Below are 24,115 nucleotides of genomic sequence, written 5' to 3'. Positions count from 1 at the left end.
CTTTAGCACTTAACACTGGTCGGCCCTTTGCCCTGTTCTTTAGTGGTAGAGAGCCAAAGCTGTTAAGACCAGAGTTAGTGACACCTTCTTTTGAGGTCACTGAACACATAATTGGGTACTTAGTGGGGCCCTGTGCTTCGTGTGAATGAAAAGTAGTAAAAAAGTAGTAATCACAATTCTTTAATTTATTCACCATAGTGTCATTCTTAACCATACAGAACACACATAGAGATCATTTGAATTACGTTGTTAACCAAACAACATTGGCACCCATTGACTTTCATTGTTTGGACACAAAACCACAGAGACATTTCTCTTATCTTCTTTGTGTTCCACAGAATAAAGAGTTATATACAGGTTTTGAACACCATTTGGGTAAATAAATGACATTTCTTTTTTGAGTGGGTCAACTATTCCTTTACATTGATAGTTCACCCAAAAATGTTGTCATCATTTACCTCACCCTCATTAATTTCAAACATTTGACTTTCTTTCTTCCGCATAACACAGAAGAGGATATTTTGGAGAAAGTTGCTTACCAAACAGGACTGCCCCCATTCACTTCTGTTGTATGGACACAAAACCAATGCAAGTGAATTAGGACCAGTTAACAACATTCTTTAAAATGTATATTTTTTGTGCTCTGATTTGATCATTTGTTGACTAAAATAACATGAAAAACTGTGTAAACTTAAAGATAAATCCAAACTCAAATATTTCTAAGTGCCATTCCTTAAAAAAAACAGCGTGTTACGCTCGATCGTTACGAAATTAAACATCAACAACTCATCCTAAATGATTATTTACTGCATATGAAATTGACCGTCGTTTCCCTTGTGATTTTTGGGGGGATCAGATGAGCACTCGTGGCTCATTAAATATACATGCTGTGTATTGAGCTGAGCGAGCCAATTAGCCGGCTTCACTTTCGATCGCTAATAATTGCTTGCTGTTTGCAATATCTCCAGACTACACCTCTCCTTCGCCTCTTCGGGGGCCTTCTCCTTTGTGATGTGATCAGTAAATAACGTCTCCACCGGTCCTCTTAGCTGGAGGAATGTTGAACCTCAATATCTCAAACAGACGTTGGATCTCCATCACAAGCTGGCTGGTTCTGCAGGTGGCAGCCTGACTTCATTATCGCACTTCTCTGTGCGTGCATGTGTAAGAGCAGGTTCGTAGATGAAGGCTGACACGATACAAAGAGCCCCCGTGCTTCGGCGTCGACCGCGCATGCCTAGCGAGAGAGATCAGGCGTGGATTTCAGACATCATTGGAGCTCTACTGATGCTTTGATGCTAAACTGCGTCATCAAAGGCGAATAAATGGTGTTTACAGCTACATCCTCACTCTTGCGGGATCAAACAGACCTGCATTAACTATGTACAGTCAAACAGAAAGTGTCAGATGGTGTTAGCTGGTGATGATGACATCTGCCGGCAAAGTTCAGCGTGGTGTTCTTGCTAAGTGTATTTGCATTAGGGATGTGCAAATGTGCACAACAAATCAACTCCGTCATAATCAGTCCCTTACAATGAGGTGGCTTATTATTTATGTCTGTTTATATAATAAATAGATAACTAAACATGTGTAAGTCCCTGTGTGTGTGTATATTTAAATACAATATTATACATTATGTCTTTCTTTCATTTTCACAGGAGCACTTCTGAAGTTCTGCTGGTTTAATCGTCTTATCTCCATGTAATTAAAGGCTAGACTGGCCCTCCGTGCATTTCTATTTAAATCGTGCCAGAGACTCCGTGAGAAGCAAACAGAGACGGGCTATACGCAACTCAATTACTGCGTACTAGAGGAGATCTAAAACCATCCATTACAGCACTTTTTATGGATAAACTGTTGCTGCAAACTCATAAATCCTGTGGCTGGTGCGTGACACAGATCTATTAGTGCGGATGATCTTTTCAGATTTTCACCTTTAGACTGAAAACGATATCTTTACAATCAATAGATGATGGGTTTGGTGTTTGTACTTACAAGCGTATTGTCGTGTATTCATGGGCCAGTGAGCGGAAAACACAGATCGCATGATTTTGACTTTGATTCGGGTTTGGAAAGCTGGCTTTCCTCTCAGGAAGTGTTGTTCCTCTCCTTTTTCTATAAACAGTGGAAAAGGGGACTTGAAGAATATGTCCCAGACTCACTATTTCCATTGTAAACACTTCGAGCTGTTTCCATCCACAGCAGTGGCTTTCTGCTGGATCTGCCCAAGGCGCTTTTCAGAGAAGGATTTTCCAGGGAAGAACGTTGTTTTGATTTTATGGCAGTATTGCTAACTCCTGTCCCTACAAGGGTGTGGATGTTTATGAAAACGGCGTGTCCTCAGTAGGATTGGTTATCGTTCTTATTCAGAACTTGTTTTACAAAAGAATCGTGCTGTATTAGTCACTTTTTGACATTCATTTTGTTGACTTTTCTTAAATGTCGTCATTTTTCCGCTAATGCAGAAATCATGTGCATTCAAGATCTTGGTCACAGCAGCCGAATATATTTTTGACCTTTGCTAAGAGCAATAATAATAACAGTAAAACATAAAATATGCTAACATTTGTGCTGTTTTTATATAGTTAGGGTTTGTTAGGGACCAATTATTCTGAAAGTACTAAATTATTCATTAATATAGTTGTTAAAACCTGTAGTTTGGAACCAGAACCACAATCATTAAATTCCTTTCGATTACCATTTGTACTCCTCAGTTGAACCAAATTTTGATATGTGGATCATGAGAGCTTTTTAAAAATCACAGAAATCTTTTTGGTGCATACTTCTATTTAAAGTATATTATCACAGAGGGGCTCTAAAGTGATATGTTTATGTAGCGTTTCGTTGGCTTTCTGGAAGATTTCAGAAATGTTATGGCTCATTTCTTTGCAACTTTTTGTAGTGTATTGTTTGCTACTTTTCCTTTTACCCTTGACAAAAAAAAAAATCTTTGCGCTTAATTTGATGGCCCAGTTGTGTTTTAGGAATCTGTTAACCCATTGCATTTTCTTGACTGAAAATATTTATATTTCTCACCTCATTCTTTATCTTAATCATACAGTAGCTAAAGGGAACCATATGGTGGTCTTTTCCCTGTTTTCCTTTTATGCTAAATTAATCTTTCACTCCCTCAGCAAGTAATTAAAGTGTTGTGTTAACAGATGAAAGGAGCGTCTTAAAAATGGCAGTATCGCACACCAGCTATCCGACTGATAGGAGAGGTAAACCTGCATTTGAGACCCTGGAGAGCCATTTTTATTGCATCGTATCAGCCGTGAAAGAGGTGCTAAGATGGACACTCTGTACCACCACCGCGCCAAAAACTAATCTAAATGGAAAACACATTGTCTTCATTATTTTGCAAGTGCTGAAAGAACATTGTTGCCATAGTAACTGGCAGGGGAGGCCGAGGGCTGCTTCAGGGCCAGTGAATGGAGTAGAGGAGAGCCCTCCCGAGCCCGACTACAGAAATGGCCAGTTAGTGAATGCAAAAGTGCTGTTCACTCATGTAATTAATTTCAAGGAGGATTGGTATGTGTGTGTGGGGGGTGAGGCTCCAGAATGCAAGGTAACAGATTTAACATAGATACTTAGAAGCTCTTTGCAGTGTTTAGTGCCTCGAGTCAAATGGCAGCCCCGGAGTACACGAGCGAGCGACGGTATGCTGGCGTGAGGTGGGGGTAGATGAGGGTGTGTGTTTGATTAACAGCAGCGATGACGACATGCTGTTTTGCAAACATGCGGCTGAAATTGCTTGCATCCATAAAGCCGTGGCTGCCAGGCATAGCTTGAGTTTTTCTCTGGAGGATTTTTAACGAATGCCAAGAAAGCTGTTGTTTTTCGCGAGGTGGTACCAGGCACGCACAGACCAAGAAAGAGCTTTATTAAAAAACATGAGAAGAAAAATAACATCAGTTCATTTCATAAACTGTCTCACTAATGCTACCAAATCCAGACCAAATCCATCCTGTCGTCCTATTTATATTGTCTCATATTTGGAATAGCAAATGGACGTTTTTTTCCAAGCTGCCTGCTGTAATACTGCAATACATATTAATGATTTGTTATGCATGACACAAACATTTTTGTCAATCAACTAATGATATGCTTGCAATAATAATGCTTGCAACACTTGACATGTTTCTTTAAATAGCTCCGTTTATATAATATATTTTTGCTATTTCCTCTACTAAATATGTTTTAAATGTGCATGTGGATTTCAAGTGTGGCTAATGTTAATGCAGTCTGCTTGTAAATATAAACAATTTGATACCTTATTGGTCTAAAATATTGCATCTGTGTGAATGCAGCCTTTTTAATCTAACACTGTTTATTATGTCATTAATATCATTCATATATTGACTAGAAATTGAGCAAACCAATCCACTTTTAATTTGTTTCTGCATACTTAATAGGAAAACAACTGTTAACATAATTTATTTCAATAATTCAATTGTTTCATTATATTCGTGAAAACGTAAGGCTCATTATTTGAGAAATACTCAAATTATGCATTCAAGTTGCATTTTATGCAACATGCAATTTTTAAATTAAATTGTGTTTAATAATTTATAATGAACTCTAATCGGAAGCACTTTATTCGCTTTCACTTTACTACATTGATAGAGTATCATGCACTTTTACTGGAATTGTTATTGACTTCTGCATTTCTGGTTTCGTGGCAACACTACTAACTTAGTTACAGTAGATTTTGGTTAATGATCTCTGTGGTCAGCTAATGAGGAAGTGCCAACAGAGGCAGGCCGGGTGTCAGGGACAGGAGTCTTCTGTAAGAGGGAGGACGGTGACGTGACCGCTAATGGCTGCAGCTCTTGTGTGCGGAGGCTGTTTGTCATGGCTATTCATGTCAGGGTGTAATTGGTTTACCTGCCCGTGTCTGTTGTGAGGCTTGTCTGCATAGCTAAAAACAAATTACCCACCAGTGACCTTTCAGCTACACGGACCGCCTGGCCGTGGAGCGGAAGGGAGGAAAATGGGAGCGGGGTTGAGGGAGCGTTTTGGCTTTGAGTGCCATGATGGTGGTATTTCTCGGCTCGCTGCTGTTTGAACGATGTCTTTGGGGAGATTTATTTGAGCCAGTTCACAGCGTGCACGGTTTTGAAAGGAACAGCCTTGCGAGAGCAGAGCGCCTCCCTCATAGACTTGTGCATCCGTGGGTTTTGGAAATCAGCGGCTGTGCGACACAGCTCCTCTTGCAGCACTTATCTGTCAAGAGCAGTAAAGGGGGGAGAGAGAGATGCCGTAATTCCCTACATCCTGCATGAAGGATACAATATCTTGTTTAAGTGACAGTGTAGATGGGCCTCAATTTAAATCTTAATCCACAGGGGCTGAGTCGCAGTCGGCCGGATTGATTCTAGCCCGCTGCGTGTGCGACTGCGTGCTCCGGGCGACACTGCACAAGTTGATTTTCTTTATGATTGTCTGACACTTCGCCGCCACCCTTCGCATGCTCATTCCTGTCTGCGCTGTCACGTGCGTGTATGGATGACAAAAGCTCTCTGCTGCTATTTGCTGATTTCAGTTCATGCCAGAAGCAGCCCCTTTCAGATGAGGGTGGGAATATTATTTCTTTAACTTGAACAACAGAACTGTTGCTGGAAACGGATGGAATTTTTAACAGGTCTGTTTAGCAATGTGGGGAGATCAAATATACAATACCTTAATATTTAATATAATATTTAACAATGCAAAAACCACAAATGTGACCCCCGACAACAAAACCAGTCTTAAGAGTCAATTATTTTTAATTGAGATTTTACATCATCTGAAAGCTGACTAAATAAGCTTTACATTGATGTAAGGTTTGTAGGATCTTATAATATCTGGCCGAGATACAACTATTTAAAACGGAGGAATCTGAGAGTTCAAAAAAATCGAAAGAAAAAATTGCATGAAATTTTGCATAAAAGAAAAATGTATAATTTGGATATTACTAAAAATGTTCCTGTGCTACTTAGGACTGGTTTTGTGGTCCAGCGTCACATATAGTAAAAAGTATCTGTACATTTTTACTAACTTGTAAATTCTATGTTTTTTATTGTTTATACTATTTTTTTTGATTGGGCCAGAAAATTGTCCCACATTCTATAAAAAAAAAAAAAACTTTTATTAAACTTAATTTTATGTTATATTATATTGTATTATAGTATTTCTAAACTGTATGTTAATCCAAATTTTATAGTCAAGCAATTGCTTAGCATCAATATGACAATACTGGACCAACCATATTGCTTACATCCTCATTGGGATGCTTTAGTGAGCTCCACCAATAGCAGTTTAAATACTGCCACCAGTGCAGACTGGGCCCGACCAGAAGATCATGTGCTAATTGTTGATGTCTGTCCGTTTCAGACTGATCCCATTAGCTGAGCAATCTAGAAGCTTTGTAAATAGCAAACATCTCAGATTGCTCTTCTCTAACCGGCTGTACTAGGTTCTCTAGCACAATAAAAAGAAGGCGCTCACAAACAGGTGTAAGAGCTATGAGCTGGAAACACTGCGCCATTGATCAGTCTTTTTAATTAGTCAGTGAGATAATTAAAACACTGTATTTGCACTCAGCTGGGTTCATCAGAAGCACCGTATGTTTTAAACCAATACAGAGCGTCAGAGTAACAAAGTTGCACCCTATTGACAGATTCTATTTCTGGAAACTGTCTTTTGCTTCTAATAGTTTTCTTTTCATTTAATTGGAGTTTTACACTAATTAGATTTGTCTTATAAAACACAAGAAAAGTCTAGCACAGCAAGAGCTGCTGAGCAGGAGGTCGGATGTTTGAGCTTTTTGAGACTCACTTATGAATGATGTGCGAGTGTTTGGCTTTTCAAATGCCTCTATGTAAATAACGTCGAAGTCTTTTTCATAACGTGTTTTTCTGTGATCAGTTTTTGTTTGAATGCAAATTTAATGTCATAAATGATACAGAATGGTTTCCAAAAATCGAAAATCACTCCTCCTCTTGCAAACCCAGCCCTCAGCTGTCCCTATCCTCCACTTCATCAAATTAACATGGCTGTCAAAACACAATACTGTGTTTATGTGTGTGAGTGTGTAACCAAGGCGTGGACTTTAAGTCGTAGCGATGGACCAAAACATTACTTTTATTCTGTCATCATTTGCTCACACTCAAGTTGTTGTAAATCTTTATAAATTTCAAGTTCTTGGCCTGCATTGACCACCATAGTAGAACACAAAGAAGATATTTTAAAGAATGTAGGAAAGCAAACAGTTCTGGGGCACTTTTGACTATACCATTGTCATTTTTCCTACTATAGAAGCCAATGGCTCAGATTTTGAGTGAGTAAATGAAGATATATGTTTTAGTTTAGTTTGAACTGTTCCTTTAAGGCAGAAATATCATTCATCCATTCCACATTTTTATGCTAGAAAATAATTGAGAGCAAATAGACACTATCCTGCTTTTCTGATTTTCTCACATTAGCAAAAAATAATTATAAATTAATGTATTTTTATCATGTCACCCAGTCTGTGAAAACCCCCAAATCTAATTTTGAGATAACAAGCATCAAAGTTTGATATCAACTATTAATATAATTTCTTTATTATGTTTTATGTAGCCTAACTGAGGCAATATTAAAGATATCAATGTTATATTTTCACAAAATCTTCTTTAAATTGTGTAGAAAGATTTCTGTAGAAAAAAAGTAAATCACAAAAAATACTTAAGCTGGGTTTACACCGACTGGATCACATTTGTCAACAGCTGTCTCATTTATTTATATTTTTCATATTTATTCATCACCTCTTTTCTCTTTAAATATCAGCATCAGCCATCAAAAAACCCCTCATATCTGTCAAGCCCCAATACCTAGCACTATTTTACAAAAATGTATTATTATTGGATCTTGTGTAAGGGGGTGCAGAGATCCTGTCTTTCAGTGTGTGAGTGAGAAAGCCCAGAGCCCGCTAATACTAAGGTTGCTGATGTTTCAGCACTTTTAAAGCAGACCTGAAACAGAAGGCCATGGAATTTCTCAGCTTACCTATTCAGCACAAGGAGCCCCGAGGAGTGTCCACCAACAGCCAAGCTGCTGGTCTACTGCCTGCAGGGTTCGGTTTACACCAGCCTGTCAGCTCTTCTCACTCATGGTCCACAAACCCAATGCTGTGTTTTGCTGAAGTCACCTCTTTCAGTCTGACCTCAGTTCTCCCTCCATGTGAAGTACAGCCATTCACTTTTACGAACTGTGCAGGAGTGTAAATTACTTTTTCCCTGAAAAGCCTGGCATGCATTTTCCCTTCTCTGCTGAAACTATGCGTCTTTGTAAGACCACGTTTTCTTTTATACATGACTGGGGTTTGTCGCCCTCTTAACCAATACCACAAATAAATGTGCAGCGTAGCCATATTACAGCCAATGTAAATTGATATGTGGTCACTGAAAATGTTGTACTGTTACGTAATATGGCAAGCTTTGTACTTTTTTACCGTGCCTTCTGAGTCCATTTAAAAGCGTCTTTTGTAACCTAAGAGATACTCGGTAGCCTTGTCGTGATGTGCATTAGGGTCTATTTTTAGATCAGAACAGTGCATATGATTCACTGTCTTGTTTCACTGTAACCTGATTTCAAGAGTTACTGACCATTTATATCATATCACTCCGTTCATAACCACATCCTGGAATTATAAAAAGTACAAAGGCCGAGTTCAAATGTCCTTGTATTTTGGCTGTATAAATCAGATCTTATACGACTTTAGAAGCCTGTACGCACAGCACATTCTATATTAGTTGTTTTGTCTTTTAGTTGATTTGCACTCATATGTGGACAAGAAAACAAGTCCAAGAAAGCAAGTCAATTGTTTCCTCTGAATCCTCTGAAAACTGAATAAATTAGCTTTGCATTGATGTATGGTTTATTAGGATTGGAGAATATTTGGCCTAGATACAACTATTTAAAACTCTGGAATCTGAGGGTGATATAAAAGTTGTTGATCAGAGGCTCTGTAGCAGGCTGTTGCTAAGAAGTACAAGGTTTGTTTTAACGCTCTCTATTTGCTTATCGCTGTAATGAAGAGACAGCAGAAATTCTAAGCTTTACATAGATAACAAACTTGAGTGGGTAACTCCAAAAGAGCGGGCAGCAGCGAGCGATGTGTGTAGGCATGTTTCCCGACAATTTTGCTGCATCCACTATTTTTTTAGGTCAGGTGATTGACTGGGCCATTCAAGCAGCTTGATTTTCTTTCTTTGAAACCACTTCATTGTGTCCTTGGCCTTGTGTTTGGGATCATTGTCTTGCTGAAATGTCCACACTCTTTTCATTTTCAGCTTTCTGGTAGATGGCAGCAGATTTTTATCCAGAATGTCCCGGTACAGTTCTCCATTCATCCTGCCTTCAATAATATGAAGTCTGCCAGTACCCCTTGCTGAAAAGCAGCCCCAAACCATGATGCTTCCACCCCCAAACTTAACTGTTGGTATGGTGTTCTTGGGGTGGTGGGCAGTGCCATTTCTTCTTCAAACATGGTGTGTAGAATGACTGCCAAAAAGTTCAATTTTGCTTTCATCTAATCATACTATAGTCTCCCAATAATCCACAGGCTTCTCCAAATGCTCTTTCGCAAACTTTAACCGAGCCTCAACATGCTTTTTGTTCAGCAATGGAGTCTTGCGTGGTGAGCGTGCATGGATGCCATGGCGGTTCAGTGCATTGCTTATAGTTTTCTTTGAAACAACAGTACCTGCTGATGCAAAGTCTTCCTGAAGTTCTGCCTGAGTGGTTCTTGGCTCTTGGAGAACTCTCCTGATTATTCTTTGGACTCCTCGGACAGGGATCTTACGTGGAGCACCTGATCTTGGCCAGTTTATGGTGAACTGATGCTCTTTCCATTTCCGGATAATGGCCCCAACAGTGCTCACAGGAACATTCAGCATTCCGGAAATGCGCCTATAACCATTCCCATCAAAATGCTTTTCAACGATAAGATTACGAAGATCTACAGAGAGTTCTTTGCTTTTACCCTTCATGAAGTCTTCTGTGTGCCTCCTAGGTAATGAGAAGCCTTTATAGGCCATCAATTAGGACTAAAGCAGCTGATATCAATTATTATTGATAGGGGGCAGGGTTTCTCTCTCAATACTGACAGATTTCAGGTGATCTCCGGGCTTTCTATGCCACTTTGCACCTTGTTACCTTCATGTGTTCAATACTTATTCCCGTGTCATTTCACTTTATTTATTATGACTGAACTTTTATACTTAAATGTTCTGATTTCTTTGTATGTATTCAATATTTGGCTTGATGGTTACATCTGGTGGAAATTTTGTGTCAATAGCCCACTTACTAACAAATCCCCTTACTGATAAAAATGCTGATGTGTCAAATACTTATTTTCCCCGCTGTAGGAAATTGACAAAATATCTTCATGGAACACGATCTTTACGTGATATCCTAATGATTTTTGCTATAAAAGAAAAATGTATTATTTTGACTCATTCAATGTATTTTTGGCTATTGCTACAAATGTTTGCCTGCTAAAGACTGGTTTTGTGGTCCAGGGTCTCTTTATTCTTTAAAATAAATAAGCTGTGTATTGCAGTCATTTTACCATGGGTAAGATGGGTTTTGTTTGTAAAAATTGTTTTATTACTAAAAATTTAGTTGTAATATTACTCGCTTCTCATGCCTTATTGATTTATTATATTCATCGACATAAAGCCGCTGAAACCAAAACAGTCCCACTAGACCTGATCTGCGTTACTGAACTCGCAACTATAACCCACTGTGAGGCAGAAACACGTCCCAGTTTATTTACACAGTGCCGTCCTGGTCTGGCAGTTGGCAATCTCTTATAAATGAGAGAACCTCAGGATGAGCCAAAGAAGGGTGAGAGAAAATTGTTTGGAATGCTGGAAATGCTTTCGCTCAGGTTCACACAGCCAGACACACACAAACAGGAACACTCCGCAATCCCGGGGAAAGCGTTGATAAGAGGGAAGGGTTAAACCTTGATTTACGCACACAGTGATTTGTGGTCATCTCAGGTTGGACGGCCCGTGCCATGCGGACCGCGGAGCTCTTATCTGAGATAGCTGGAGTTTTTCACTGCTCTGGTCTTGCCCTGCGCAGTGAATCAGGGCTGACATGAGGAATGAGAGCAGAAGGCAGTAAGTGAGTTCATAGATCGTGCTAGAAATGCCGTCTCTGTTCTCCAGACATATATTTGTGGCATGATGGGATTGTCCTGGGGTATCTGGTGACACATACCTGCCATTGTAGGGTCCTCTGGCACCGTACCGCTGTTCAATATTTATAGACCTCAAATGCTCTCGAATATCAAATAGTTAAACAGCTGCGTACGATTTCAAAACAGCATGCCTGTTTTGGACAGTGCGCTGTCCTCAAAATAGTTACCAATATAAAAGAGATTAAATATAACTCTCCCTAAATTGGATAATTAATTTACTCTAAAGAGACATGACATACGTTTTCCATTTAGCAGTAACCTTTTCACCACCAAAGTCCTGGTCACAATTTTGAATATTACAAAGGAAAATCAAAACTGAACCCCAGAAAGGTTATTTTAAATTGGCAACATGCAGCGAGCGGGTGAAAAATGGCCGTCACATCCCCAATCTGGCATCAGCAGCTCCCTCGTGAGAACTTCCCTCAGGTGAGAAATTAAAGTGGATATTATCTGTGCGGCGGCACTCAGCAGATCAGTACGAAGCCGGGATCCATTTTGCACATAGGAAATGCTGGGTTGACATTATTTTCAGGGTGGCCATACTCGCCCTCAGTTAGTGATGTGCTTTTCATTTGGTCTGTGTACCTGCACTGGAGGGCAAGGTCAAACCGACTGAGGTCGTTCCGCTTCTGCAGAGGTGTAAGAGAAATTGTGAAATACTGCGCATTAGATAGCGCAGTTAAACGGTGAAGTATTTCTGTTGATATAAATACAGTTGATACAGATCTAGCTCATGTCTGTCCCTGTAAAAACATCTACACTACTGTGTACACAGACTGTGCCCGAAATTGAATATTAGCTATATGCTGACAGCAACTGCAAGAGGGCGATGATGGAGGTGACCAAAATAGCAATGATCATATAACGTGAGCTTATAATGTGACAGAAACAAACTAAGTTTACTGTAGTTATGAACAGTGGTGCTACATAGTTTTGGCTTGTCGGTTGGCACAAAAACATTTGCTTAAATCTTTAAGTATTTATAGACAGATATATAAGTGGTTTCGAGATGCCTGTTTGGTGTTTAGTTCTAAAAGCATGGTAACATGAGGAATACAACATTTATATATCATTTTGCTGCATCATATATACATGCATCATATTCGCCACCCCACTTTACACAAAGTAATCGGAATGTGCATTGCCCGTCAAAAAACAGTCGACCACTAATTAAAATAGTATGTTAGTTCAGAGGAGGTTGTGGTGGGGGGTGGTCCGCTGGAGGATGGCCCCTCCCCTCTACAATCAGCCCACAGATGGGCTGCACCAACCTTCTGTTCCAGCAGGGATCCCAACAGATCAGAGCTCTGAACAAATAATAAGAGAGACATAGGTAGAAAAAGAGAGAAAGAACAAATTAAAGCGAGCTGGAAGAAAGGAGACCGTGAGAGACTGAAGGATGCGGTAAAGGGACAGAAAAGCAGACTCGAGTCGGTGGCTAAGTGTCTTGTGACCAGAATGAAACAGAAAGCCTCAGGCAGATGTAAAGAGTATAAATAAAAAGGAGGGGGGCTGGTAGAAAGAAGAAAAGGGGGAGTCGATTTTAGAGTTAGAGGAAGGTAGAGTGAGTGAAATAAATAAATAGAGAGTGTGAGAGGAAGAGAGAGAGGGAGGGAGTGAAACGTAGGGGGATATGGTGGGCTGGCGCGGGCGTGTTGATTGGCTTGTATGAAAACACATGACTGCAGTGGGGAGCCTCTTGCTCGGGGTGAGTGGCTCTGCTTCAGACCAAACCACATTAGATGAAATGAATCCATTCCCCAGCCTGTTAAAGGAGCGTGCTGTGTCCTGGTTCCGGAGAGAGAGAGAGAGAGAGAGAGAGGGAAGGAGGAGGGGTGGATTGAGTGGCAGGAGGGAATGGGGGAGCGAGAGAGGAAAAGGAGAGATGGGGGCAGGAGGAGGCCAGCGTCCACACACACGCACACACCGGGTGCTGGAGTCTGCTCGGGAGATTACTGCACATTTTAGGTCAGGACAATAGAGAGCAGTGGAGAGCCTTTACGCTGCCTTTCTAGACTCGCATAACAAATGCAGCCTTGTGCTGTCTGCGGGGGCCGCTGTCCAGCTCACCGCGTCTTGTTGAACACACGCTTACTGAAATGGGCTCTGATCTCCTCAAACAGATTTATTAACAGAAAATGGTCGTACGATTTGGTCAATGATATGTTTTGGAGTTTTTTTTGTGTATTAATTAATAAGCTGACAAAAAAATTAAGGGGGGTATGATTGTTGGTTAGCATTTTAGGTTATTGCATTAGATAAGAAAATATCAAGCCAAGCATTATTTTTACCAGGATAGCACAAGCATGATTCTGAAAGAGTTTGTCTGGTTTAAAATGAGTTGGATACTTATCAGAATAAGGTGGTCATTGTTTTATGGGACATGGTTATATAGTGGTACTAACTAGCTAAATAAATGTAATAAATTACAATAAAATTAAATCAAGTTCTTGGAAAATAGTGAAAGTTCCCCCAGTATTAGCATTCTGTAGGTTGTTTGCGCTCATGCCGTTTAAAACTTTTGTTCGACTCTTTTGCTTTTGTGATACACAAAAGAAGATATTTTTAGAGATGTCTCTTTGGTTTTGTATCTGTACAGTGGAAGCAAATGGGGTCCCATATAGTTTTGTTACCAACATTCTTCGAAATTCATACATGTTAAATAAAATATAAATAGTTGAGAACTGTCGCTTTAACTATCTAAAAACTTCATAACCAGAGTAATTTTGTTTGTTGCAGCCACTTAAACACATAGTGACTACCACAGTAACTTTATGCTGCCCTAAATGGTTTGAGATAGTGTTGTTGTATATCTTCAGTGGCGAATCGATCAGAGCAGGTGACAGACTCCCTGTCATTCAGCTCCGGCGGTCACATCAACAGGTGCTGAGATACTCTCGCTTTTTTCCCCTCTGCGGGCGATCTGATCTCAGTCTGACTGCACTCTGATCAGCCGAGCTGAAAGCGAGCAGGTCCCACTGGTCTTTGCATCAGATGGCACACCCACAGACCGCCCACAATTTATTTACTGTCTGTCTGAAGCGTATTGTAGATTAAAGTGGCATGAGCTTGTTGACATCACCACTTCTAGGATTGGTTGTAGTTGCCATAAGTTGTATTAAGTTATTTGACTCAATTGCAAGTAAACACTGACGGTATTTACAGAGGACTACCTTTGGAAAGAAAGTCAAGCGTAAATGGAAATGCAAAACTCACTCATGCGTCTGTCTGATTATGAAATTTCTTCCTGAGTCTCAGTCTCTCTCAGCCCTCTCCATAACCCCACCTTTATGAAGATTAAACATAATGTCTTTCCAGTGTATTTTTATACTCCACTTCTCAGCTTTTGTTTTTGTTCATATAGTATGAATTATGTCTAGTCCTTTTCATATGATATGATTTATTGTTTGTGCTATTTGATGTTTGTTCTGTACTCTGCTAATTTGATTGGTAATATTTGAAAATCACAACCATATCTCATTTTGGGGATGACAAAATCAACTTAATAAAATACTCGGATGTATAATGCTAAAGCCGGATGTTGTAATGTTACTACCGTTGCCAAGTAGGGATGCACCGATACTACTTTTTCCTTTCCGATCCGATTTCGATATCTGAATTCTGCGTATCGGCCGATTCCGATTCTGATCCGATACTAGCACTGTTTTTCATGATCAAAGTAGACTTGCATATTTTAACTTTTATTGCCAGAGATGAATAGTTAAGCATGTTTACTTTCAAGTACATTTTAAACTATCTGTACTTTATCAGAGTACTTTGGACAAAAAATGCTTTCCTACAGTATGAATCACATCATACTTATTCCACTACAGTCCATAAATAAAAAAAAAATGTTTTACTTTAAATCCATGAGTACATTAAAATCTACCATTTTCCTTTACTTAAGTATTTTTACTTAAAAGTAGGATTTTTTTAAATGTAATTAAGTGCTGTATTAAACTTAAAAGTACAAACAAAACAAAAATGTGGTCTCATAAAGCACAGATACTTACAAAATATTTAACAAATAAATCTCTGTTTATTACACAAAGCTATCACATTATAAAAGTGTCCAAACTCGCTCATGCACATCCTGGACACAAAATGATGCGCTTAATACATTCGCTTCTACGTTATTTAAAGTCATGCGCATTGGACGCAGAATGATGCGCTTAAAGCACCCGCTTCACTCACGAGCATCCCGGATAGAGATGATCCTGTTGTCGCGGGGATCTTTGCTTCCCAAATTCAAAACAGTTATAACACAAAGAGAATATATATGTTATGTGTTTAAATCATAGAAAATTGAATCCATCCTAAAGTTTAAAGTTATGTATGAATGACGCATAACATTGACCGCTTCCAGTGCTTGAATCTAATAACTTTACACTCAGCGAGTGCTGTCTCCGGCAAAATGCATTTTAAACAAAACCACAGTCTATTATCTAGTGATTATTAAGAATATTGAAAACATTGGAACGAGAAAGATCCTGACTGTTCCCGGACACACGCATGCTGGATTGAGATTGACAGATTACCGCACCAGCGGAGCTTTATAATTATGCTATATTGGTTTATTCCTCGCATAAAGCTATCGAAATACATGACATCGAAAACAGTGCATGACAACGTTTATGGTAATTTCCTGATAGTTAGTCCTTTATGAAGCTTTATAGTAACATCCACGGGTATCGCAACGGATCGGACTAAAGAGAACCCGTCAGTCCGATACCCGATCCAGCAAAAAAGACCCGGATCGGCCTCAATTCCGATCCAGAGTATCGGATCGGTGCATCCCTACACTTTCCGTTTGGATCGGCTCCACAGTCAGCTTCTGCTTCTCTTTGAATAATGAGAACAAGAGTTTGTTTTCATTGAGGTAGTTGGTGTGTTATATAACTGCTGTTTTTCTTGCCTGAGGGGCGAGGGAAAGAGAGAGAGGATGTGTGATCAAGCTGTGAGGACTGTAGGCACTGCTTTACACCTCCCTGACGTCATAGATCAGGACGTTCACTAGCCGCAGTAATGATGTTTTCATGTCATCATTGCCCTCTTGAAGCTTGGAGTTTGCACACCAAACAAAGCCGACTCCCAACCTCCCTCTTCTTTCACTGCTGGTAGCTGGAGGTGAGAGTGACAGAGGGGTAAGGAGGGAAATAGTTAATCAATAGCCACAAGGTCAGACAGGCGAGCTGCTGGTTTGAGCGTTCGCTGTTAGTGGGTTGGAGCGGAGGATTTGTAGCGCTTGTAAAGGCTTAAAGGAACACTCAGCAGTTATTTGTGGTGGTGCTGATCTGATGGTTAGGGTGGGTGTGCTGCACTGACAGTGTAAGAGAGAGAGACACCTGCTGGCCTCTGAATGTCACTGCAGCTACAGAGGCGATGTTGTCTTTGTGATTGGACCATTTTTGGTCTAAATTGGACACATTTCAGCTTGGTGGGTGGTGTTGCAATGCTAACCCAAGCAATCTTGAGGCAATATATTTTGTATTGTTTATTGTATTTTATTGCATTTTAGGTAGTTATGCTTTAAATATATATTTTTTTACTCAAATTATTGTATATTTTACAGCTGTGAAATTAATCGTTATCGTTGGCTTCAAACAATTATGAAAACAAAATAACCGAGTTAAAACTATTATTGCCACGTTCAATTTTGCCAAAGTATATCTCATTTCTTTCTATTTTTTTATTATTTATTTGAATGTATGCATTCATATTCATAACTTATTTTTGACATAATATTCAACTTGATAACAAATAAAAAATACATGTAAACAAATATTAATTTGTTTATTAATAATCTATCTATTCATTGACTTGGAATGATGTTGTTTGTAAGTCAATGTGTAATTGTGTTAAATAATCGTGATCTCAACATTGGGCAAAATAATCATGATTATAATTTGAGATAATAACATTATTATAGTATATAATAATTTAATACATTTATTATTTTATTTATAAATACAGATAGTTACAAATCAGTGTTGTTGACAATAAGCTTACATCAAGTACGGGCCCTGTGTCACCTCATCTTTCATACTTTTTATTCAGCCTTAAGAAAGCATCTCGACGTCACTTCCTAAAATGCACAGATTGCTTTAACATATACAGCAATACTGTCCCCAGCCTCCTGAGTGGCAAGATGCTGTCACGCTCCTTGTCAAGATGTTTGCAGTGACTGCTGCTGTCATGCATGTCTGGCTTTTTGTCCCATTTGGGACTGGAAATTTCTAGTAATGGCAGTAAAGACACTCCTTTTCCCAACGATGAATCTTGCCTTATACCGTATGTCGTGAATTACGGCTCCGACCACAGCGCCCCGTATTTATTTGCCGGCGGACGCAACTGTAAATCAGCTTGCAGCGGCAAAATTGATAACCTTGAATGTTAGGCCCTGATACCTTTAACAGCGTGTAATAGACACGCTGATGGGATTCAAGCTTGACAGAGGACTGAAAAGCTGATTGGAGTATAATTGATCACAATGTCGCTGCCCAAAACACACACTCTTCTCCATGCCTACTGTGAATGTGCAACCCACTGTTATTAAGTTTGTTTTGTGTGCACTTGTGAGAAACTCAAGGAGGAATGTATCTCAAGTTACACCTGACCTTCTGTTTCACAGCGATGGCATGAGCGGGAAAGATGTATAGGAGCTCTCCTCCTCACCCACTGCAGAAATGTCATCTGAACGCCGGTTGTCTTTCAGAGCTTTATTGAGCATGTGAGGAGATCACAGGTCTGCTGAAGTGCTCTCTCGTTTTTCTCTCAGCCTCTGACACTCTCTTCTGTTCTTGTCTGTTTTTCCAGAGAAAAGAACTTTAATGGCTTCAAGGTAGAGAGGAGGAGGCAGCAGTCAAGATGAACTCGATTCCTTCGATGGACAGGCACATACAGCAGACCAATGACAGGCTGCTGTGCATCAAACAGGTGAGATATAACAACCCAAAATAAATAAACTGATGTATGGGATGTTTCATAAACCCTTTTTTGTGATCGTCTAAGCGTCCAGTCTGCAGGGTCTCTCACTTCATATAGTGTTTTTTTTAGCTTAGTTTGTATTCGGTTGCAGAACATGGTTAGGTCCTGATCCCGTGTCCCCCTCGGCTGTTTTCCAAGCATCCCATCAGTAAAAATCTCATTCCTCAGTAAGCTCTGTACTAACAGACACGCGTAGATGTGACCCAAGGCGATGTCTTGTGATGATTATAACGCCCTGTGTAGGTGTGACATGTAATGTCTCTCAACAGCTTCATATAATTGTACATGCCAATCTGTGAACTGGCAGTTCTGGATTTTTCACGTCGATCACGTGCACAGATTTCTGGCTTTGTTGTTTCTGTCTCAATTAGGCGAGTCGTGGTGTTAATAAGATCATGTTGACAGCACGTTTGAATCCATTGAAATTCTAAACCTGTTTAATTGGTTACAAATGGAATTTGTTAAATATGTTTTGCATGCCGGAGTCCGATTAAACCTAAAGACAAAAAAAAGAAAAATCGCTGCTCATTAAATGCATTGATATAGAACCATTCAGTGTGGTGAGGGCCGTCCAATGTAAAGATCTTGTTAAACAGAGAAATAACAGATTAACAATTGTAGTGGGGAGGTTTGGGTGGGACACAGAGGTTGGCGTGTTAACCAGAGCGGGTACAATCTTCAGTGAACCTTATCACCCCCAGCACGTTTTCCAATCCAAACTGTGAGAAAAGTTGATAATCTCTCGATCAGATTGGATCTTTCCATCCTGTTCCATTTCCTCCTGTCATTCCATCACTCATTCATACGTCCGCCTGTCACGCGACCTATTCTTCCCTCAGCTTTACTCAATTGGTTAAAATGACAGTTGTGTAAAACATTATGTCCAATCTCACGTCTAACAAACACCCACACGATCCGATCGGCGTGTTGTAATTGTAACGTCGATCAAATGGTCCATGTTCTCTCTTGTATGCGCTAGTCTCCACCCTCTCTCACATCGCCATCTGACTTTCATTTACTGAGCTCCTCATACAGAATTCCCCTGTTTTCCCAGCGCGGGCTTCCTCACCAGCGGTTCAAGCTCGCAAGCTGAGCGGCCAATAGCTGTCAATCACACAAAATGAGATGCTAGACTATCTGAGAGGAAAAGACTGACATCACAATCAAGTCAAGTCAAACTGAGGCATCAAATGAATAGCATACATCCACCCAAGAATAAAGTTTTACTATGGTAAAATGCTAAACGAGAGTACATACAGAACAATATTATACTAGTACATTTTAACTGACATATAGTGTTAAAAATAATCTGTGGATGTGTAAGTCTTGCCTAATGTTATTAAATGAGCAGCCAGCCATAATTATACAGTACTTTACTGATTATACTGTATGTCTAAGTATACGTAATGTGGTAAGCGCTCATTTTGAGTGAGACTTGTGATGACTTGTCTGTCAGTGAGGGAGTCAGATGTTATTTCGGTAACTGATCTGGTTGATTCAGTGAATGATTCATTTGAATAATTTAAACTATTAGCATTTGACTGTGACTTGACTAATTCTTTAAAAGAACCGGCTCTTGAGTCCCGTATCACCCAGACTGCTAGTGATCATGCGGTTTATTTGTTTTGTGTCTACACAATAGAAACATGTTTTGCTATTGTTACTTCGAAGAGACAGATCCTCTTTTGTCTCAATTTAGATTACTCGCTCACAAATTTTTTATTTTTATTTTCTCTGTCAGTAAATAGTGGTTAGATCACTTTCATTTCTGTATTTCTGTCATACACCTTTGAAAAGAAAGCTTTATTTTTCCGACTATTTACTTTCCTGTGCAAGATAAGCAGTCGTTTAGGGCTGATCAAGACAATTCTCTAGACCCGTTCCGTGTCAAGATGATGATGAGGAATTTAGTGATTGGAAATAATATGTGAAACACGGAACAGCGGCCCTGTTTAATTAGAGCCTCTTTCTTTTCCTTTTCTTCGTAAGCAAGAAAAAATTATCATTCACATGGAACGTGAATACAAATGTGCGCTGAAGTTGACGAGTATTCTGATGCTGGAGGAGGCGTTTGTTCATGGTTCATGTCCCGTGTAGAACTGATGAAATGAGCTCATGCTCAGGGACTTCTTCTCATAGATTAGCTGCTGAGAGGAATTACCCTGAATATTTCAAGACCTTACCTGTTTTGTCTTGTATCTTAGTGCACTGAATATAGTTAAAGGGATAGTTCACACAAAATAAAATTCTGTCATCATTTACTCAGATTGTTTTAAAACTTGTATAAATTTCTTTGTTCTGCTGAACACAAGAGAAGATATTTGGAAGAAAGTCAGTAACCTAGCAGATCTCATCCCCCGTTGACTCCCATAGTATTTATTTTCCTTACTTAGACAGTAAATGGGGAATGAGATCTGTTTGGTTACTGACATTCCAAATATCTTTCTCTGTATTCATCAGAACCAAGAAATTTCTACAGGTTTGGAACAATCTAAAGGCGAGTAAATGCTGACAGGATTACTAGTTACTTAAAGATTAAAATGCCTTAATTTTAGTTTCATTAACTTTTAAAGTTTAAAATTTGTCGTTCTGCTAAAGCAAGGTAATGGAAGAATGTTTGTAACCAAATAGTTCTGGGGCACTATTTACTTCCATGGTATGGAAAAAACTACTTCGGTAATCAATGGTGCTCCAGAACTGTTTGGTTTTTCACATTCTTCAAAATATCTCTCTTTGTGTTCAACAGAACAAAAATAAATATATAGTTTTGGAACAGCTTGAGAGCGAATAAATGATGACAAAACTTAAATTTTTAGGTGAACTACCCCTTTAAGGGGGGAGTTTCCTGTACTTCACTCTCTGTTGTTGAATTTTCAAGTATGTCTATAATAGCGTATTGAACTCTTTTATTTTTAAGAGCAAGGCACTTGGGTTTGTAATGAGATGCCTACTTAAAAAAGAGTGAGAAATATTGTTTATTATACGTGTAGATGATCAGTCCTGGTCCAGAGAACACAGTATAGCATTGCGATGGAGGGGGCCTGTGCGAGACCTGGTGTGTCTTACATTAGAAAGGTCGAGAGCAAAAACCCGTGTTTCAGTCCAGTGTTATAGCTTTGCTGACACCGACTGCCCACCCATCTCAACGGCATGCTTTTCATACCTCCTCAACACCCCTATTTCCATCCCACATTCCTGATAATCCTGTGGTCAGGATGCACACCAGAATATACCCTTAAACAAAGAATTGGTTCCCTCAAAATGGAGATTTTTTTTCCACCAGCCTTTTGCGGCAGAGGGGGAATGTTCAGTGCCCGCATATTCTTTACGCTGTGCAGGATTTACTCAGCAGGGTTCTGTAGCAGTAGACATTGGCTCTTTGTCAGATGAGCTCTTTGTCAACACACACACCAAAGCAAACCATTCAAATGGCGACCTCTGCCGCCCTCGGAAGACAATGGTGCTTCCTCGCTGCGAGCGCGGAAGAGGAGGTGTCCGTCCGTCGGAATATAATGGTCTTCAAAGTGTGCAGTCTTCTTTTCCGTAGCAGCCAAACAGGGATAAAGTGTTTATGCACAGATTGCCCGTTTGTTAACATTTCTTGTCTTGTGCGCCACCAGTTGGTAGAGATTTCGTGTGTGGGGTGGGGGGGTTGATCCTGAAGGGAGGATAAACAACCTTGCTCAATAAATAAAAAAAGAATAAGCCTCTTCATTCAATTCTGCCACAAAGCACCCCCTCTTGTGTGCGCCTTATTGGCCAGCCTGCTTGACTATTGCTTTCAGAGGTGCAGATCTGTTACATCTTAAAGGACAAAAGATGATGAAGAGTCTGGATTAGGACGTTCTGCTGTGTTGTGAGGAGGCCTTGAAGCACACTGAGGTCTTTGTCAGGAGGGTGGATCTGGCCCAGAATGCACAGCTGCGTTCAGACCAGGAGGCCTTGGGTTACCCGGTGGCTTTTTTGCAGGGCTGTACAGATGCACAGAGTCAACAATTGAAAATGATATGCACCCTCTTAAAATGCTGGTGGTATAAATAAACTATATGTTTACAGTAGTGACCAAACTGGTGTTTGGATTTGTATTTTGCTTCAAATTCAAAAGCATGTTACGTTACTGTATATATAATATAAAATTCTAAAGTTTTGTCTGTTTAATACCAATGTTAACTAAGCAACATTTTTTTATTCTCTTCAAACAGCACTTACAGAATCCCGCCAATTTCCAGACGGCGGCCACAGAGCTATTGGACTGGTGCGGAGACCCACGAGCCTTCCAGCGGCCCTTTGAGCAAAGCCTGATGGGATGTTTGACGGTAAGAGCAGCTGCTTAAACCTCCTCATGTCAGGGGCGATTGACTAAGGTTAAAGCAACAGTCACGCTCCATGTGTCCCTATGCCCACCCGTCTCTCTCTGTCTCTTCTTTTTCATAATCACACTGTTCATCTGCAGAAATATACTAGAATATAAAACTAAACTTTTTTATAATGTTTAACTTTGCTTATTGATATCCACTGGATGTCTATTATTCCAGCATTCTAGCCCCACTTCTAGAATTTAATATCCTAGATGAATCCAAAAGTTAGAGCCTCTGAAATAAATGTCAACAAAGCAATTGTTGTTCTGTAAATACACGCTGTAAATAAACCTTGAGATTAAATCTCTCAAGATTTTAGTGACCTATTGCTTTTGATTTAAATGTACATATGCAAGTTGTTATCAAAATGGAGAATTTCCGGCAAAAAAGTGAAAGCTGTACTGTCTATATGCAGTAGAAGAGAAACGACACCAAACACGATTGTCTTGCAAAAGATATTCATTTGGTCCTCCAGAATGTTCAGCAGCGACCTCTTGGTGCAGAAAGCCTCTAGATTTACAATGTCATGTGTGTCTATGTCCCTGTCAACCGTTTCCACACCTCATGCATTCTGACTGAAGGATGTGCTGTGTTCTGGATATCGTAATCAATTTGTATGATATAGTGTGGTCCCACAGAGATCAGTGAGGAGCTTCTCTCCAGGTGAGAATGGTGGAGGGATGAAAGAAGCGTGCAGATAAGAATGTCGGCTGACAGATGTGGGCACCTCGTACATATTTCCCTTCAGGCAGCAGGTAGCTCTCCGTTCTCGGCAGACCGCGTACAGAGTTTTCCGCCATTGTCTCCGTGCCTCACAGTATCAGCACTCAACCAAATGATAAATGACATCTCCAAACTGTCAGTAGCTTTACTGATGACAACTATCTCCGCCGTCCCACTGTCTTTTCTCTTCAGCCCCTGCATATCCACTGCGCTGTGAGCTATGTGATTGGTCGGCTCTCTTTTACGCTGTGGAGAGAAATAAACGGGTCATTCTTTTGTTTCTCGTGGATTGCGTGCCAGTGCCACTGTTACCGCGTCCTCAGCCCTGCAGCAAAAACGTAAAAGAGTCGATTTGTGTGGTTCAGTGACCCGAAATTTTCTGTTGAATCACTTAATATTTCGAGCCCACATTTTGAGAAAAGAGATTAGACGGAATAGGCTTATGAAAGGATGTGTTTCTGAACGAAGGTGGAATCTATACCAGCCCTCATGGCAGTCTGCCTGGCTCCTGCATTTGGCAAGCGCAGCTGCAGAAGGGAAATTAAAGTTTGGCAGAAGCACAGCAATACCGCCTGTCCAAAATCCGAAAAGTAGGGGACAAAAATATCTATACATTTTCTTTTTTAGAGATGCTGTTCATGTGGTCCTAAAATCCTGTTAAGCCATCAGAACATTATTTGTCCATTAAACCATGAGGTCTGCCGGCGCAGGTTTAATTTGTCGTTTTTGTTGTGCTGCTTTGGTAGCACATGTGTGACAGTTAATGATTAAGAGGAGTTAGGTTTGCACCCTGTGTGGAGCATAAATTGAGCGG

General features: G+C 40.0%; 1 protein-coding gene across 5 annotated transcripts in view; it reads left to right on the top strand.

Annotated features, from left to right (window-relative positions):
- The window catches only part of zmiz1a (zinc finger, MIZ-type containing 1a), a 119,748-nt gene that overhangs the window by 61,283 nt on the left and 34,350 nt on the right, over positions 1 to 24,115 (top strand). For 4 of the 5 annotated variants that reach the window (XM_056760797.1, XM_056760796.1, XM_056760795.1 and 1 more), the window contains exons 4-5: positions 18,050 to 18,169; positions 22,423 to 22,536. In XM_056760797.1, coding sequence (XP_056616775.1) covers positions 18,101 to 18,169; positions 22,423 to 22,536 — 183 coding nt within the window. In that variant the 5' untranslated portion in view covers positions 18,050 to 18,100. Of the gene's footprint in view, positions 1 to 17,776; positions 17,964 to 18,049; positions 18,170 to 22,422; positions 22,537 to 24,115 lie in introns of those variants that run through there. The other variant, XM_056760794.1, reaches the window with a different exon arrangement.

The sequence above is a fragment of the Triplophysa dalaica genome, chromosome 11, assembly GCF_015846415.1.
Source record: "Triplophysa dalaica isolate WHDGS20190420 chromosome 11, ASM1584641v1, whole genome shotgun sequence".
NCBI lineage: Eukaryota > Metazoa > Chordata > Actinopteri > Cypriniformes > Nemacheilidae > Triplophysa > Triplophysa dalaica.
This window is presented reverse-complemented; position numbering and strand designations above follow the sequence as displayed.